Source organism: Halictus rubicundus, chromosome 6, assembly GCF_050948215.1.
Source record: "Halictus rubicundus isolate RS-2024b chromosome 6, iyHalRubi1_principal, whole genome shotgun sequence".
NCBI classification, from domain to species: domain Eukaryota; kingdom Metazoa; phylum Arthropoda; class Insecta; order Hymenoptera; family Halictidae; genus Halictus; species Halictus rubicundus.
In genome coordinates, this window is record NC_135154.1 from 13163635 (window position 1) to 13180095 (window position 16461).

General features: G+C 42.9%; 1 protein-coding gene across 6 annotated transcripts in view; it reads right to left on the bottom strand.

Moving 5' to 3' along the window:
• Cyc (basic helix-loop-helix ARNT-like protein cyc) overlaps positions 1-10059 on the bottom strand; it is a 38483-nt gene extending 28424 nt beyond the window's left edge. Inside the window, exons 1-2 of one of the 6 annotated variants that reach the window (XM_076790032.1) lie at positions 9600-10059; positions 1599-2067 (exon numbers count right to left, since the gene is read on the bottom strand). In XM_076790032.1, the coding sequence (XP_076646147.1) occupies positions 1599-2067; positions 9600-9615 (485 nt within the window). In that variant the 5' untranslated portion in view covers positions 9616-10059. The remainder of the gene's footprint in view (positions 1-1598; positions 2068-9599) is intronic. The other 5 variants (XM_076790031.1, XM_076790033.1, XM_076790034.1 and 2 more) reach the window with 5 other exon arrangements.
• Between the last annotated feature and the right edge of the window lie 6402 nt (positions 10060-16461).

Genomic DNA, 16461 nt, shown 5'->3' on the forward strand with positions numbered 1-16461 from the left:
GAATTCACTGTACTGTATTGGGAGCTGCAAAGAAGCCACCTGCGACGACACAGGGGTTAGGGGGGTCTCTCGCTTGTTCAGGGGTTAGGGTAGTCTCAATGTTTAAACTTTGGTTTTAGGCACCCTTCGACTCATCTTGAAGAAGAGATACAGATAGAGAGAGTCTACAAATACTATTTCTTAATCTCTTGTTTCTAATGTCGAACATAGAAAAAGATGGCGATGGGACTATACTGTTTTTTTTTTATGAAACTTTTACGAACATTTACGTTCGTAACACGTTTCTATTCGCGATACAGTAGAACCTCGATTATCCGAACTAATTCGAAACTTGTATAGTTGTAAAAAGTATGTCTGTTTGAAACACTATTTAATAGTAGACACCTTTACAGGTATAATAAATCATACCGAAACGACACATACAAAATTGCGATACACATGCGGATACGTGTGTACGATAAAATATTATGTTACACGTAAAATGTATGACATATTTGACTGATGCTTCATGCCACTTCATGCTGCTGTCATGATCACGAATGGTAAACCATGGTAAAAGAATTGATAAGTGTACACTCATAAAATAAATATGGTTATCCACGTGATTGCAAACGTTTCCATCTTCTATGTTTTAATTGAAATACACAAAAGATATTGATAAAAGATACCTATAGATACTTTATTAATTGATAGCGGGTCGTTCTACGTGTAACGATGCAAGAGTTACTGGAATACTGGTCGACTGATTTAATACTTCGTACTTGTAACGAAACCCTAAACATTTTTTGTCTGAACAAATTGTCCGTAACATAAACTGAAGCACATGTAAAAACACTGAATTCGATAATGCTCAATCATGCGTCCATTGAAATCACTGACTCCACATAGTCGGCAGCCATATTGTCGCGGCCGAGACGCCACGGGATTGTACGTATTTTTCTTAAAGATTCATCATCAAATTAACTAACTGTATAAATCGTCTACGACTCTTTAACCTGTGTATTCATTATCTAAATTCCGGATTTTTACAGTACCCGTGATTTTATAAACATTTACTATTTTGATTACAAAAACGGAGTAAAAATATTCAATTTCATAATGGTATCAATGACAATAAACATTTAGACCACATGAATCTGCAGAACTATTAATTCTTTGAATGGAGAATCCTTAAATTAAACAATAATCTATGCAAATATCGATACACCAATCTGCATTGTTTTGCTGTGACTGTCGTTTCCACTAACGTGCAACGTGTTTTCGAAACTATCAAAATTGCATGCATTTAAGAATCTAACACACCGATTACCTGTAGCTATCAACTATAATATCGTCTCAACGTTCTGTATAAAATAATAAAATAGCGATTAAAAATGTTCATAATAACTTCACTTTTATTATTTTAACGTACACCAACTGTTCCGCGAGTAGATCGATTTTTTCGAGAAATTAATTACACACGACGACAGAATTTTGTAAAACATCAATTCAGCGAGTGTAAAGCTCAGTAACCACACACATATTCATGCGAACTTCCCCTTCCTCGGCGAGCCTAGCCTTCGATAAAACACGACAAGAACGCATGTATTTCCACTTACTCTTGTACAGCCGAGAGATTATAATAACAGCGCGGGGGATGGTGTTGATGATGCTGATAGAGCTGGGTCCCGGTCGAGGACATACCGGTCACCACTTGGCCCCGGTTGCTATGATGTTCCTGATGGATCCTCGGCTGTAGCTCCTCCAACGAGATGAACTCCTGCGGCTCCTGGCTCGGATGGAGGAGCTGCGTGTAACTCTGTGCCATTTCTTGGGCCACCATCTCCTGGTCCGGTGGTCCACGAAAGCACAGCAGGTCCTCCAGCTCCTCCTCCTGCCGCTGCTGGTATTGCTGGCGATGATCCTCGAGCTGCGTCTGCTCCCGATAGTAGCGGTGACGCTGGAGACGTTGCTGATGATGATGATGATGATGTTGAGGCACCTCGCAGCTGTTCACGCCGGCGCCATCGCCGACCACAACGTCATTCTCCACGACACCGCCGCTATCTGGCAGTAATCCACCCTCGTCTGGGGACCCGCAAACAGCTGTTCCTTTATCCCGATACCGATTTTCGGGACCGCGTGGTTGCAACGCGCGGACGACCAACATCAGGACCGACGCAGAGACTCGGGCTCAATGCTAGACTAGGATCAGTATTTGGATCGGAGGCGCGACCAAGATTACCATGATTCAATTCAGGACTTCTTCTAGAAATAGGAATAACGCCAAGATAAGGACGAAGACTCGAGCTGAGATCAAAAGCTTAGGATCAAGGTCTTTTTCAAGTGAAAAGTTCTTCATGCCATTTGCATGGTGGAGTGTTAAATGTCTGAACAAAACCTTGAGTCCGACGCAGAGACTAGGGTCAAGATCAAAGTACCAACATAGAGACTGGACCCGAGGTCAAAGCCAGGACATAGAGCCCAGACACCCTAATCAGAAACAAGGTCCCAGCTATCTTCAAGTTCGTCGATATTTTGACCGACCTATGTGCATGATGAAGTTCAAAGTATCAGAACCTTGATTGATAGTGCCCCCTTAATTGTTAACGACCATGGCTATGTAATTTAGATCTGAGAAACAACACAACATGAGAAAAGTCACGTGTGCGTGACACCTGTTGGAGGACGCTGATTCAGCGAAGTCACGCACGCGTGACATCGGCCGTCCGTGTGGATTTGACTTGAAGAATAAATTGAAGAACAAAATCGCGAAAATTCTCACTTTCTAATCTTTCGTTTCCATCAAGTTGGACCGAAGAAATATTGTCGTTGACGAGACCATTGCCATTCTCAATCGGAGAATCTTGTCGGGCGTTTTTCTGCCAGCGAACGATGAGCACGGATTTTGCGTGTTACAGAGTTTGATAAGATTCTAGTTGGCAGATTACGTAAGTGGCTGTGTAATTATTCATCGCGGACCGCGTTGATGTAAAACACGACTTTCTAAATCACTGACCTCGTATTTGAACGTGCCGCTGATTGTCATCGGGTTCGGATAAACGGTCCCTTTGTGCACCGGTCTTATTTATTCGCCTCCCGATCACACCGGGACGATTACGATAACAACAAATTACACTAACAAATTACACTAGTTATACCATGACCCGGTCAATCAAATGGGCGTCACTTAAGAACGTATTTGTTTTGAATTTGTTCAGCATACTTAATTCGCCAGTCCGCTCAATACACTTCGTCAACACATTAAGGGAAATACATCCGTACGCTACCTTGCAACAAATTAAGCATTGAGACACTTGTTACAAATTTTTTACTTTTTAGCTCAAAACTGTAATTATTTGTTCGTGAAGTTTGAAAGTGACTTAAATCGATATTAAATTGAAAAAGTTTTCTTGTAGCGAGGAATATTTCTTATATAATTAGTTGTTGCATTAGTATCTCGTACCAGTAGGTGTTACGTTATTTTCTAGGATAAATTGTTGACAGTATATTTTCTTATGTGTATGTTTACAATTTTTACCGGACAAGTGTAAATACGGTAGGTCAACAGTAATTACGCGGTAGACGGCAGTGTAAATAACAGATTGAAAAGTCTTTAGAGGCGATATGAATCTCGTTAAATGTAATTTACTTTGTCCGCAAACATCATCGTTGGTTCCACATGCGTGATCGCAGCTAGACACGCGTGAAATCTTATTAGCTGCCGGTTCCAATAACTCCGAAATAAAAGTACGTTCTTCGGTACGTTTGAGTAAACCGTGCTCCTAAATTGCGCTTAGAGGCAATTAAATTTTCGAAGAGACAATATGGGCACGTGGCCACGAACAGACAACTACATGACAGTCGCAATCACTTGCAGCCGTTGGCAGCGGGCTGACAAATTGACGACGAACGAAAGGCCGATCAAAGTGATCTATGGCGAGCCGTGCACCGTCTGACAGACAATTTCATATTTTTATGACATTTCGACGGCCGTTCGCGGAAGAGCGTCTCGGCGAGCTCATGTAACTTACTGTGATTAGGGTAATTGTTGCTGGTACTATGCACGTCCGCCGAAAAGCTTCAACTCAGTTTTGTTTATTTACCAGCTTACATTATTTACTATTTACTCAGTTTCAATAAGTAAAAATATAATTTTTATTTAAACCTATTTTAGGAGTTTGCTGAATTGCTCGTCAAAAATCATCTTTATAACTCTAGCACTTGTAAAATGAAAAATTTCAAACCACTCTGACGACGAATGTTAGAACTAATTTGTATATTGCAAAGTGGATCGTAATGCAAAAATGTCGTACAAGGCAAGACCCTCGAAGTGTTTTATAATTATTGATTTATTTTCAAGATAGCTCAACCATGTGTTTTGTAATTGTTGATGGTATTGTCCTCGGAATTGTGGAATAAATAGGCTGGGAGAAATGGAACAGTAGCACTCTATTATCAGAACGTCTAGATGCTCTATTATGCAAATGTCTTATCACTGGACTGTCCTATTATCTGTAAAGCGTATACAGTATTTATATTCTTCTATATATATTCATATACATGTACACTACCATTAAAACGAAATCTTCTCACAATATTTCAGTAATACATTTACATTGAATGCGTTCACAGAACTGTAACGTTGTCGTCAAAACGGAAATGCATGTACTCTTATCAGCTGAAACGACACGTGAAGTGACTGAGAAGTGGGAAACGACGAACGTGTGCAACGAACATGCTGCAAAAATGCTTCCGCGAAGCCAACGCTCAGTTGCAAAAAATAATTAGAGAACCATCGGTTAACAATTTTCGCCAGGGTGCTGAATCATCGGACGCTACTATTGGCAAAGAAAAGTGTCATAAAATAACTATTTGTATATTGATCCTCGTCATTATTTAACGTGGACGTATTAGCGACATTAGGCTCACATACCTAATTTCCAAAGTAGCGAACGAATGATTTAAATAACACAAAAATTGCTGCACATTTTTCCACTGTCACTTGAGACTGCGATACATAATCTGCTTTTCCGAAAGAAACATTATGGATCGTTAATAAATCCGTGCCTGCGAAGGGTTAAATGTGCAACTTCATTCATAAACTGCGTATTCAGACACCCGTGAGAAAAAAAAGCTAGGTGTTGCATAAACTGCAGAAGTGCTAGTTAGAAAACTAAAATAGGGTAAACGACCGGAAGACCGACCTCGCATGGCAAAAACAGGACATGTTACGACGGTCGCCAGCTTTTACGGCTGCCCGGATGACGGAAAGCTTCGTACCATTTCCATATCGTCATGAAGTCATGCAGGAAATGCATTTCTACCTAATTTTTTGGCATCGTTACCCGTACGCGAGACCGCGCCGCGCCGGTCGTCGGGTTGAAATTAAAAATTTCCTGAATACACAATACATCCGCGAGCGTTGCGCCGTCGGGACGCCATTGTTAAGGAAAATTCAACGCGAACTTTGATACCGTTCGCGCGCAACGCTTCATAAATAATTTACCGGATTTATTCAAGCACGAATTTCCAAGAGTTCCGGAGATCGTTCGAAAACGTTTCGAATTCGCCGCCGTTATGCAACCGAAAATGTGTCCGGGAATCGCGAAATTTTCCACGCTCGCCAAGGAAAGCGGCTGTTCGCGGTTGCGCAACCGAAAAATAACGTATCGCCGGCGCAATCAGTTTGGAACCGATTAGGTTGCGTTGCGTTGCTTTGATCGCGCGAAAAATGGGATCGCGCACCGTCGTCGACGACGACTAATTCGCAGCGCGCGCTGCACGCATGATTGTACAAACAGTGTCGCAGCGGTTGCAGAAAAACGGTCAGAAAGCTCTGTTAAGATCATTTTCAAACCCTTACGGCCTGCACCCAGTAGTCAGCTAACCGATGCATTCGTTTATGCGATACGGCGAATTGCAAAGTAGCAGAATCGCGCGCTAACGACGATCACCGGCGCGATGTTGTAACATTATCGATTACAATTTTGTAACGACTATCTTCCTCTGCGCGGAAAAACATTTCACTTGACTTTTCCCTTGCGCAAAGATCATTAACTACAAGCGAGACTTCTTCGTCTTCTCGCGGTCCGTCGCGCGCATGGTAATCGCAAATTAGAGTCGAGAGCCGGAGATGCTGGCGATCGGCGCGCAAAAAATCCCGGCGATCTATCCATCGTAATTTATAACTTGACAAAATTCCTGTGCAACGGCCACGCGATTATTAATACCCGACCCTAGGCTCCGAATGCGTTAAACTCATTCACTTCACGGTACTCGCAGAGAATTTTTCTTCGTCATCGCAGCCTTTGAAACGGAATGCAATGAGCAAATCAATTACTATTGGAGAAGCTACTACGTACTCTGTCGAGAAGCACACGATTCGCAAAAAGCAACGTCGTAAATTCAAAAGAATTAATACGTCAATAGGTAAGCTTTCGAAACTATTGTTTTGCGAGAAAGTAATGCCAGTTGCTAACGGCTAGTTGATCGTGGCTAGCCGAAACTCTCTAATAACAGAAACTTGTTATTCTTTTGAATGTTCGATAAATTATGAAAAATACCGCACGCGTGTCGCGGAGCTAATCGAAATAATGCCCGGAGAGTGATCTCGAATATGCGTTTTGTAAGTCAATATTTTTGTATGTACAGAGTTCACAGCAAAGATAACGTTAGATCAGTGATTAACCTAAAGTCTGATCAGTGAAACGAATATGTCACGAAGAGTAAATGACCTTTTAAAACTAAGACATCCACAATTCAAATATGAAAACATATTTTGCGATTGCATGTCGATGTTCATCGTGACGGGACTGCGAATTTTATGCATTTATGCCAAAAGTGACTAGGCGAAACATGAGAAGACTTTAAAATAATTCAGTATCATTGTTATCTACTTGTTCAGATCGTTGAGGGAGGAAACGAATGTTTATTTGGTTCCAGTACCGAGCAATCGATGCATTTTTATTTTTGCATGAAAATCCGCAGTCTAATGCAGAAAAAAAAATGTAGAAAATTCAATTTATTATGGAGATGTTTCGTTTTACTTCTTCGTTCGTAAAATGCTTATTTAGGCGTATTCCGCCTCCGTTTGCATTCTAATTCGTATTTTACATTGTAAAATGTTAACCGTAGTGTCAGAGGATCGGCAAACACGTTCGAGCAGACTCGAAGTGCAGTTCAAAATTGCAGCGAGCCTTATCGTCGTTCATTATCTTCGCGCGAGTGACTTATCGAGTATTCAGCTGTGAAAAAATGCTCGATATCGCAGCGGCCGCTATCTGACTGTAGGTCAATGAATAGAAAAATGAACAATCACCGGAAGATATAGACGATCATCCATGACGAGTCAACTCGTCGGCCTTCGTTCATCGTTAAAATCGGCATTACAGCCGTCATCAGCGCGCAACAACGAAAAATGAAAGACGCTTCTTGCTTGCCACCTGTTCGCTAACGTCACGGTACTCGAACGTTTCGTAAAAATTCGCGCGAACAGCTATTTTCACTCGATTCACCTTGGACACGTGTGAAAAACTAACACTGATAGCTGAAGTACAATGGTCCGATAAGAAGATGATGTCAGCTCGCAGCAAACCAGAAGTGAACGATCAAAGACCATTATCACGGCTGCAGGGGCTCGGCTGAACGATTATCTTACCGAGGCAAGGAGATAGAGGAGGACGAAGAAGAAGAAGAAGAAGAAGAGCAGAGGATATTTCTGACGGAGAAACAATAAGAGAGGGAAACAAAGTAGTTAACAGGCGTATAGTAACCAGAATAAGAGAATAGAAGAAGGTGAATGGGCGGAAAATCGAAGGAATATTCTCCGCGAAAAGGAAAAAGCAGACAGTTAAAGGGGATCATCTAGTATTCGTTGTTTTTCGAATAAAAATGGTAGAGCAAACTGAAGAGCAGAACAGATAAAGGTTCCAAATGATCCATCGATTTGGATAAGTCGAAAAAATCATTTAGTATTCGTTGCTTTCCAAAGTCGAAGTGAAATGTGATAGGGCAAACTGAAGGGCAGACGAAGGTTCCAAATGACATACCAATTCGGATAAAAGTCTCAACAATTTCAGATCGTTGCGGAAACAGTAACGGACTCATCTATCTATGAACGATTCAACTTACGAGCGTGTGTTACTATCAGATCAGTTTCGGCAACTGTATCCTGAATCAATGAAGAACTTAGGAAGAAGTACCTTAAACGCTCGCCGAACCGGTCCACAGGTACGCAGATCTATCCTAGGGAAACGATTCACGATTTCATCGACAGGTCTCTGCGGACCATTCACCGATTTATTCACTAATCGTCGAGCCTCACTATCGATCACTTATCTCCCACATATCTATCACCGTATCTTCACTAAGTGACCGAAAGAAACCGATCGGAAACCTCACACTGCCACCTTCCGATGCTATTCGGCGAGTCTCTCAGGCATTGGTGCCCTAAGAACGAAGACCTCAAGTACGATGCACACGACACTGCTGAGAAAGGATCGATTCATCCTGCTTCGATCGATGGACAGGCCATGGGGAATAGCTTGAACACAACCGTCGGCGATGCACATGAACACCGTCGAGAAATGATCGATTCATTCAACATCAATCAATGGGCATGGGGAACAGCTTGAACACAACTCTTGGCGTCACCGAAGACTGATCGTGTTCAATTTAATCCAACCAGGATGGCCAATTCAATATCCAAAATGGCCAATCTTTAGGATTGTCTAGGAGGACGCTTCTCTTCCGTCGGGAGCCGACCGAGTTCGGTTTAGCTCCGTCAGATTTGGGTCGAGTTCACCGCGTGAACACTTATCGCCAACGACGCGACGTTCAACCGTACCGGAAGAAACAGGACAATCTACATGCAGCATCAAATCTACTTTGAACAACTCGGCCAGTTAGGACCAAGTTAGGCATAGACGCTCGTAACCGACGCATAACGAAGCACGTATCAGCTAGGACCGAGGCAAGAATACGCAAACACTGATCACCGGCCGCAAACGACACTGTCACAAGACCGAAGAAACGTATCACTGACAAGTGCGTACATGTACTGATCAGCTGTGGATAGCATTCAGAGGATGAACACTCGGCACTGTTGCACGACGAACGACACTGTCACCGAAGCATGAAGCTTCGCTGCGAAGCAACCTTGTCACTGTCATGATCAACTGGACTTTCAAGACACAGGGATCTGCCTCGCACTGATAGCTCTAGCACTGAGCCTAGTCCAGGGGATCAATGCTCATCACTATCCTGATCAATTGGACTTAGCCTCTGAGCCTAGTCCAGTGGATCGGCGCTCATCTCTGTCGCGTATCGCAGAGCACACGATCCTAGACGAGCCAAAGGAGTTGAGTGGCCGGGTCCGCGCGTTGCAACCACGTGAACATTGCCGATCCTGATCAGACGAAATAGGGTCGTCAATTCGCGCGTTGCAACCCCGCGAACACTGCCGACCCTAGCAAGGTAAGGTCGAGTCACTAGGTGTGACCTAGGAGTCACTAGGGAACCGAGGTCGAGTCGTCGGGTTCGCGCGTTGCAACCACGTGGTCTTGCGACGGGGGGCTGTCCCCCCAGGGTGCGGAGGATCCTCGGGGTCCGAGTCTTACCGAGAAGCGCGTACATCCACGTCGCCGTCGACGACGAGGAAGCGGCGGCATCCTCGAGGAGCGCGGAAGGCCTGTCGCCTTCCCTCCTCTCGGCCGATGCCCTCGTGCCTCGAGGGCGCCCGTTCGACGACGACGAGGTCGTGCCGGCCGCGGCTCACCGGGCCGAGTAGATATCGCGAGAGAGCCGGCGGGGCACGTGTGCTGCACACTCTGGCCACGAGAGAAGAGGAAGAAGAAACAAGCGGGAGGGCGGAAACGCGGTAACACGTAAGAGCAACGCGTCCGGCAACCTTCGCGATCGTTTACCGTGCCGCTACTGTCCGTGCAAGCGTGGTGGTGGTGGTAACGAGCCACTTCGCCGAGGCTGCCAGCGCGCACTCTTCACCTGACCGGCCAACGAACAACGAGTGGGGGTGGTTGGTTGCCGCCGGCTCTGGCGGTGGTGGTGATACCGCCCGATAGTGGTGGAGGAGTTAGGCGACTCGGCGAGGAGACCGCCACGTGCTCCCTTGTCGTACAGGTGGACATAGCCGTTCCCTAGCCCCTTGGCCAACGCACAGCGGGCTGGAAATCCGTTTTTTTCTTTTTTAATTACCGTCACCTCACCGACAATTCATTTCATCGACAATCGTTTCACCGACACGATTTTATCGGCACCTAACTTCGCCGACAATATTACCACTAGAACGACCGGAGCAGTCAACATGACTGATTCCTAATTTTTTTCTTTTACAATTACTGAAATTGTAAAAATGTTTTCATCGGAAATTTTTTAATGAACCTCTTCATTGAACCACATGTTACGATAAAAGTTGTATGAAGTCTGAATGGGCACAGTCTTGCCACTGTTACAAAGCAATATACGTCAGTCGCATTTATTGCTCGGTCGTTCTCGTGTTAACTCACCGACATTTGTCAGTTATTTCCCCGACAATAATTTCCCCGACAGTTATTTCATCGATCAGTGGTTTGTATGTAAACATTGTCGGCAAAACTCGGTATCAAGGAAACCATTTGTCGGGGAAATGACTGTCGGTGATATGAAAATTTCGGTGAGTTAATATTGCCGGCGAAGCTAGGTGTCGATGAAGTCGTGTCGGTGAAACGATTGTCGATGAAATAATTATTGTCGGCGAGGTGATGGTAACTCTTTTTTTTTTGTGGCCAAAATTACTTTAGCTTCATTTCAAGGTTTCAAGGTTATGGTATAGTAGGTCGTTGAATTTGTCTCGACATCAGCTAGAATATTATCAAGTCAAAAATATACAGGGTGATCTTGACCTTGGGTGAAACGGTTGACCTTTCGACCTATGTTTACTAAAGCTTTTTTACTCGGCACAGTGTATCCTATATACCATATAAATATTGAATGCTATTTTTTGAACACCCTGCATATTGATCACGAAAATATAAGCAAGTCTTCTTCTCGAATTTTAGGTTTGAGAGGAATTTTTAAAACATGTGAATGAGTTGTTTTTCTATGTATTGTTGTAATTCAGTCGATCAATACCTACACAGGGTGTCTCAGAACAGGTGGTAAGAGGGGGCATACGGTGATTCTATGTGCAAAAGTAAGGAAAACAAACGAATAACATTGTCTCGATTGACGCTTCGTTGTCGAAAAAATTGAGTTTGAAAAATCGACGGTTCCTTTTGCGAATGCTAGGATGCGCGAATCCGTCGAAGGAACTATCAACCGAAAAAATGTTACTCGTTTTTCTTTATTTATTTTTGTACTTTGTCACCTCATTCCCGCTTGTACCACCCGTTCTGAGACACCGGGTATAAAGCGTAACTATATTAGACACGCGTAATTGTGACATTCTATTCAATTGTTAATCGTGTTGACAATCTTACGGATTGGAAGGTGTATGCCAACCTTATTCCTTATTTCTGTTTCTCATTTTCGTACTATCAATATATATTGTAGCTTCTCAGTTACATCACTGCATATCGTTACGACTTGACCACGCTTCGGTATTACGAATCGGCAGCGCTAAAGAGTTACAGCATTATAGTGCAATAATTGCACAACGCTATAGCGCCTCGACTGGAGCCTCAGGCTTACCGAATCACATTAAGACGTGCCGTTTAAACTTTATAGCTTTGTAGTTTAACCCGTCTCGCCCGTTTTCCGCGTCAATATGATACAATTTTCAGCGATTTCACAGACGAAGTAAGTAATCGTTTTTTTATTACCAACTACATAAATAATCTCACTTAACCCTTCCACTACGGACGACGTGTACAAGCGACGAATTAGAGGTGCTTTTTCACTACGAATAGCGCCTGAAGGCGCCCAGCGAAAGACGCTCGTTTAGATCCATTAAATTAATTCGAAGTCGTTTACGTTGTAATTATATCTCGATGATACGTATTGCTTGGAATGTCTGCTAGGGTGTCCAGTAAATTAATGTAAATGAACAAATGATAGTAACAGTTGCGATAAACTCTTCATGTTGACATTTATACAGTAATGTAAACTTTTTTTTTTTTGTTTAACCTATTCGCAACTGCATTAATTTATTCACCAGTTGTTCGAGTGACATCTCACGTATTCGATTAGCAATTCTAAGGTGGTTCGATGGTCCTACGAAAAAAGGTTTCATTTAATTCTATGCCATCAAGTATTGTTAGAATTGTGTTCCGGAACGTAAGAACTTAACAATGACACACACATACAGCCTTCTTATAGAAATAGCACTCGGGAAATGAACTGGCGAATACTAATTTCAGCAGACATGCAGTTTAAGTGTTCGTTCATTGGACAGGCCACCCTACTGCTATTGCTAGTTTCACAGTGCTCGAGTAGCTCTCCTCGAAAAAGCAATCCAGATCAAGAAACCGACGAATTCACGCGTCACGGATCAAGTTTCGAGCAGTTCCTAAAAGAGGAGGAATCGTTGTGAACGCCGATTGGTCTACTCGTCAGCCTTCCCAAGGGGTTAGACCTGCGTACTATTGTCCGAGCACCGTCGACGGCGTGCATCGCGTAGGTGTAGGGCGGATTTAGTCACTCCCACTTCCGCCGGCGACAGAGAACCACGTGGTCCGCTTCCTCGTGTCTCGCTCGGCGCGCTATTACGCTCGCCACGACTTTCCATCTATTTCTCTTTTTCTCTCTCTCCCCATTTGATTTCCATCCCCGCGTAAACTGGATCGTTCATTGGCGCTTTAATGACTGATATTTATGAAAGCTTCGCAGCCAACCGCGCTCCGGAAATATCCGGACACTAGCACGCTCGCCACTGAAATGTCTTGCAAATAGCTTCCCCGATTGGTACGCCAAAGTCAGGATTTTTGCTGGTCGTCGTTTTCGAAGCCTTCGCGATCACTATAAAATTATCTAAGCCTATCGTAAGGAACAAAAATGAAGTAAAAATTCTCCTTGTAATCATTTTAGTAACCCGAAAATGGCGTAATCGAGAGGATATATTGTAAGTTATTAAAAAACCGTTTATTTTAAAGATTTGTATTAAAGGAAATAAGCCATGTAAAATGAACGAAGTTAGGAGTTAGGTGTACATAAAAGTGTTTCAAATTTCGAGCAGAAACTTTTAGTAGAAAGGTGAAAATTATCAGGGACGATCTCATCTTCTCAGAACCGTAGATTCCTCTTATTCAATCATCTCCAAACACTCGAATGCAATTGTGATAACAGTCCTAGGTACGGATCCGAAACTGCGCACTACACGACGCAATTCGTATCGCAACATCGACGTTTCCTAATTCCAAGAATGTTATCTTCGATACGACAGTAATCGACTCGCACGTGAGATTAGTTTCCTTGTCGTCGAGTCCTATCAACGTTGACGCCTGTCTTTGCTATTTTATGAACTACTTGTTAATCGACTCTTAAACGAGAGTGCAACTAGTATCAGAACTTTTAGCGTAATTGCAGAAAACTTTGCACATACTAATTTAAAACTTTGTACACTTGTTTGAGTATGTTTCGAAGATACGCAAATTTTTTGTTAAAGGGAAAATGTCAGCTGCTCTTTTCCATTTGTTGTGCATCGTCGCACTTGTGCCAGCGCGTTAACAATTAGATATGTTGGTTCCCGATCGCTTCCGCGTTTACGTCGGTGTATGCTCGATTATGCGAATCGACTGTGCAAAGTGACGTAACACATACACAGTCGTTAGGAAGAGGAAGGAGAAAAGAAGCACCCGCGATTCTGTCAGCTCGAATTTGGACGGGACTGGGAACAATGAGCCGCTCGCCCCTAACAGTTTCTTCCCCTTCGAGCACAAGGGCTCCCTAGGAAACTCTGAATAAGGCAGTTCAAGGGTTGTATGCACGCTCCATTTTTCGGACCCGGTATTAAACCGAGTATGCCAATCGATGATACAGTACCGGTCCAATTATTGGCTGTACAAATTAATTCGTGACCCTGGCGATTGGTACTTTGTTCTAAATTGAAACCATCTTCGTTCGCCACGTATATATAAACTGTATTGTATTCACATTGATTATGGTAAAATTTTTGTCATCTTTACTTGTCGTTCCTTACGTCTTTGTTCATAATTGAAAAGTCACTCGGTTGAACGGTTAACGTTAGTAAGGAATTGTTTTTGGGGGTACATTTCTTAAAACGACAGTTGTCGGGAACAAGATTGAATGAAAATTCCGGGACGAGTTTTCCAAGTGACGAATTTTTCTCCGAATCAGGGAACTTGATCACCTCGAAGGCGAGCGTTTCGAGGGAAATTGTTCTGGCGGTATCTGGCACCGGAAGCCACCGAACTGCGAATTGTTCGGGACCCGACAGGGGTTAATGCATGCCGTGTGTGTACGAAGTTCGATAAGGAAACGAGGAAACACTTTATTCATCGAGCGCGTGGAGTCGTGCGGGAATTTCCTGAAACTAGCGACGAGAAAGGGAAATAAACGAGCATTCGGCTGCCTGGAACTTGCAGCGAAGTATTGCGCGACTGAAGAAAGTCTGTTACTTTTTATAGAGTAGTCTATTGTTTGCAAATCTATATGAATTATTAAATAGTATAGATCCGTTTCAAAATGGTTATATCTTGGCACACCTTGAGACACATTTATGTACAGCGAAAAGAATCAAATTTCAGGTCGGTGTATAAATAAAAATAAATAATACTATGGAGACTGTGTTAAGCGTTTCAAAGGTGGACCCTACAAAAGTGGACACGATGAGAAAGACGTCAAATGACGTTTGAAGAACATCTTGTACTGGCTCTGTAAACATGAGGAGATCGTTCGACAATATGTAGGAGACAGCAACGATGTTTTATGGAAAAAGTTTCCCCTGTAACGGTCAATATCTAACTCTTATTTACATGCAATTTTTCTCTTGCCTCTTCTTCTTTCGCTCTTTAACGTCGCATCGACAGCTCGGTCGTCAGCGACGACTATGTTCGTAAAAACGTAAGAAAACAAAGAGATTTTTGCATTGCCACATTGTTTGGGAACCATGCTCAGTTTTCCACAATATCTCGTTTGTTTGCACAGTATGTGACGCGAGCAGTAAAGACGTCCGCGAGATCTCTTGATCCTCTATCGACGCACAGTTTCTGTGGAGCAGCATTAATTAACGTTAATCACGCGCGAATTAATCCCGTTTCCAACGGAACACGATAATTGTTCTCTCATCGGTGCAACCGATAACTCCCTCCACTCCCCCTCTCAGCGATATATGATCGATGTCGATCGTTTGAAGTGACCACAGGAGAGAGGTCTTTCGCGATTCGCCCCCCTAAATCCCTGTCCCTCGATACTCATTAGCAGTGATTTTTCGGTAACCGGAGGATTAGCCTGCGTCGATTAATTTACTGTGATTTCGCACTCTGGCCCCCTCCCGATCAACCCCCTACCCCTATCTCTGCAGCATAGCTTATCCAATTATTTATTGCGAAAACGAAGCGCTTCGAATTAGTGGTCCTTGACCTCTGTTTGTGCTGTGAAATCGATGGAAAACGTTTCGACAACGTTTCTGCGATCACTGGATCCGATCGATAAGGATCGATCGTGAATTTTGTGCGGCGCGACCGTGCCCGGTGAACGTGCAAAAATTGTGCAGGTCGTTTTTTGAATTATAATGCTGCCAGGATTGAATTCCTTGCGTAACAGCGAGCCGAGAATTGAGAACGATGAATTAAGTAGAGTAGGTGGACGATAGACAGACGTGTAGCTTATGTGATTACTAGACTGCGAATTTTTATGCGTTTATAACAAAAAACGGCCAGGTGGAATTTCAAACTGTAGAGGAACTGAAGGAATTTGAGAATATCGATATATTCTTTGCAAATTCTAGTATTCATGACATACAAACACTTTACTTCACTCTATCTTACTTTAAATATTTGATACATCCACGCCATAGCCAGTCACAATTGTAATCATATTTACTAATGGCTTGTAATCACAATACTTCGTCAATTACATTATTAATGATGCATCAGTCGACCATACAAATGAATTCTTTAATGAAATTACAATTAAATAGCGGATATAAGTTGGTGAACAACGTTTCCTGCAATCAACGTATTTTAATTAGGTTATTAGATATCTGGAGTATATTCGTTTATTAGATTCTTGAATGACACAGCTCGTCCAGATTTCTTTTCCTCGTGTTGATTGGTAAGATAACACTGGTCAACTTTCTGTAACATTACACTGCCACCCATAATAACCCTCTAGCCCCTAAAACTGCCCTTCTGTAACGAGTGAACCTTGAACCCCAGCACTTCATTCTCATCTCATATATAACGAAACAAATTTGCGTTAACAATTGCATGGTTCAATAAATTCAACAATTCAAAATTCAAAATCGTTCAGTCCTTATGAACGATAGACTACACTCTCAATCGGTCAATATTCCACCCTTATATC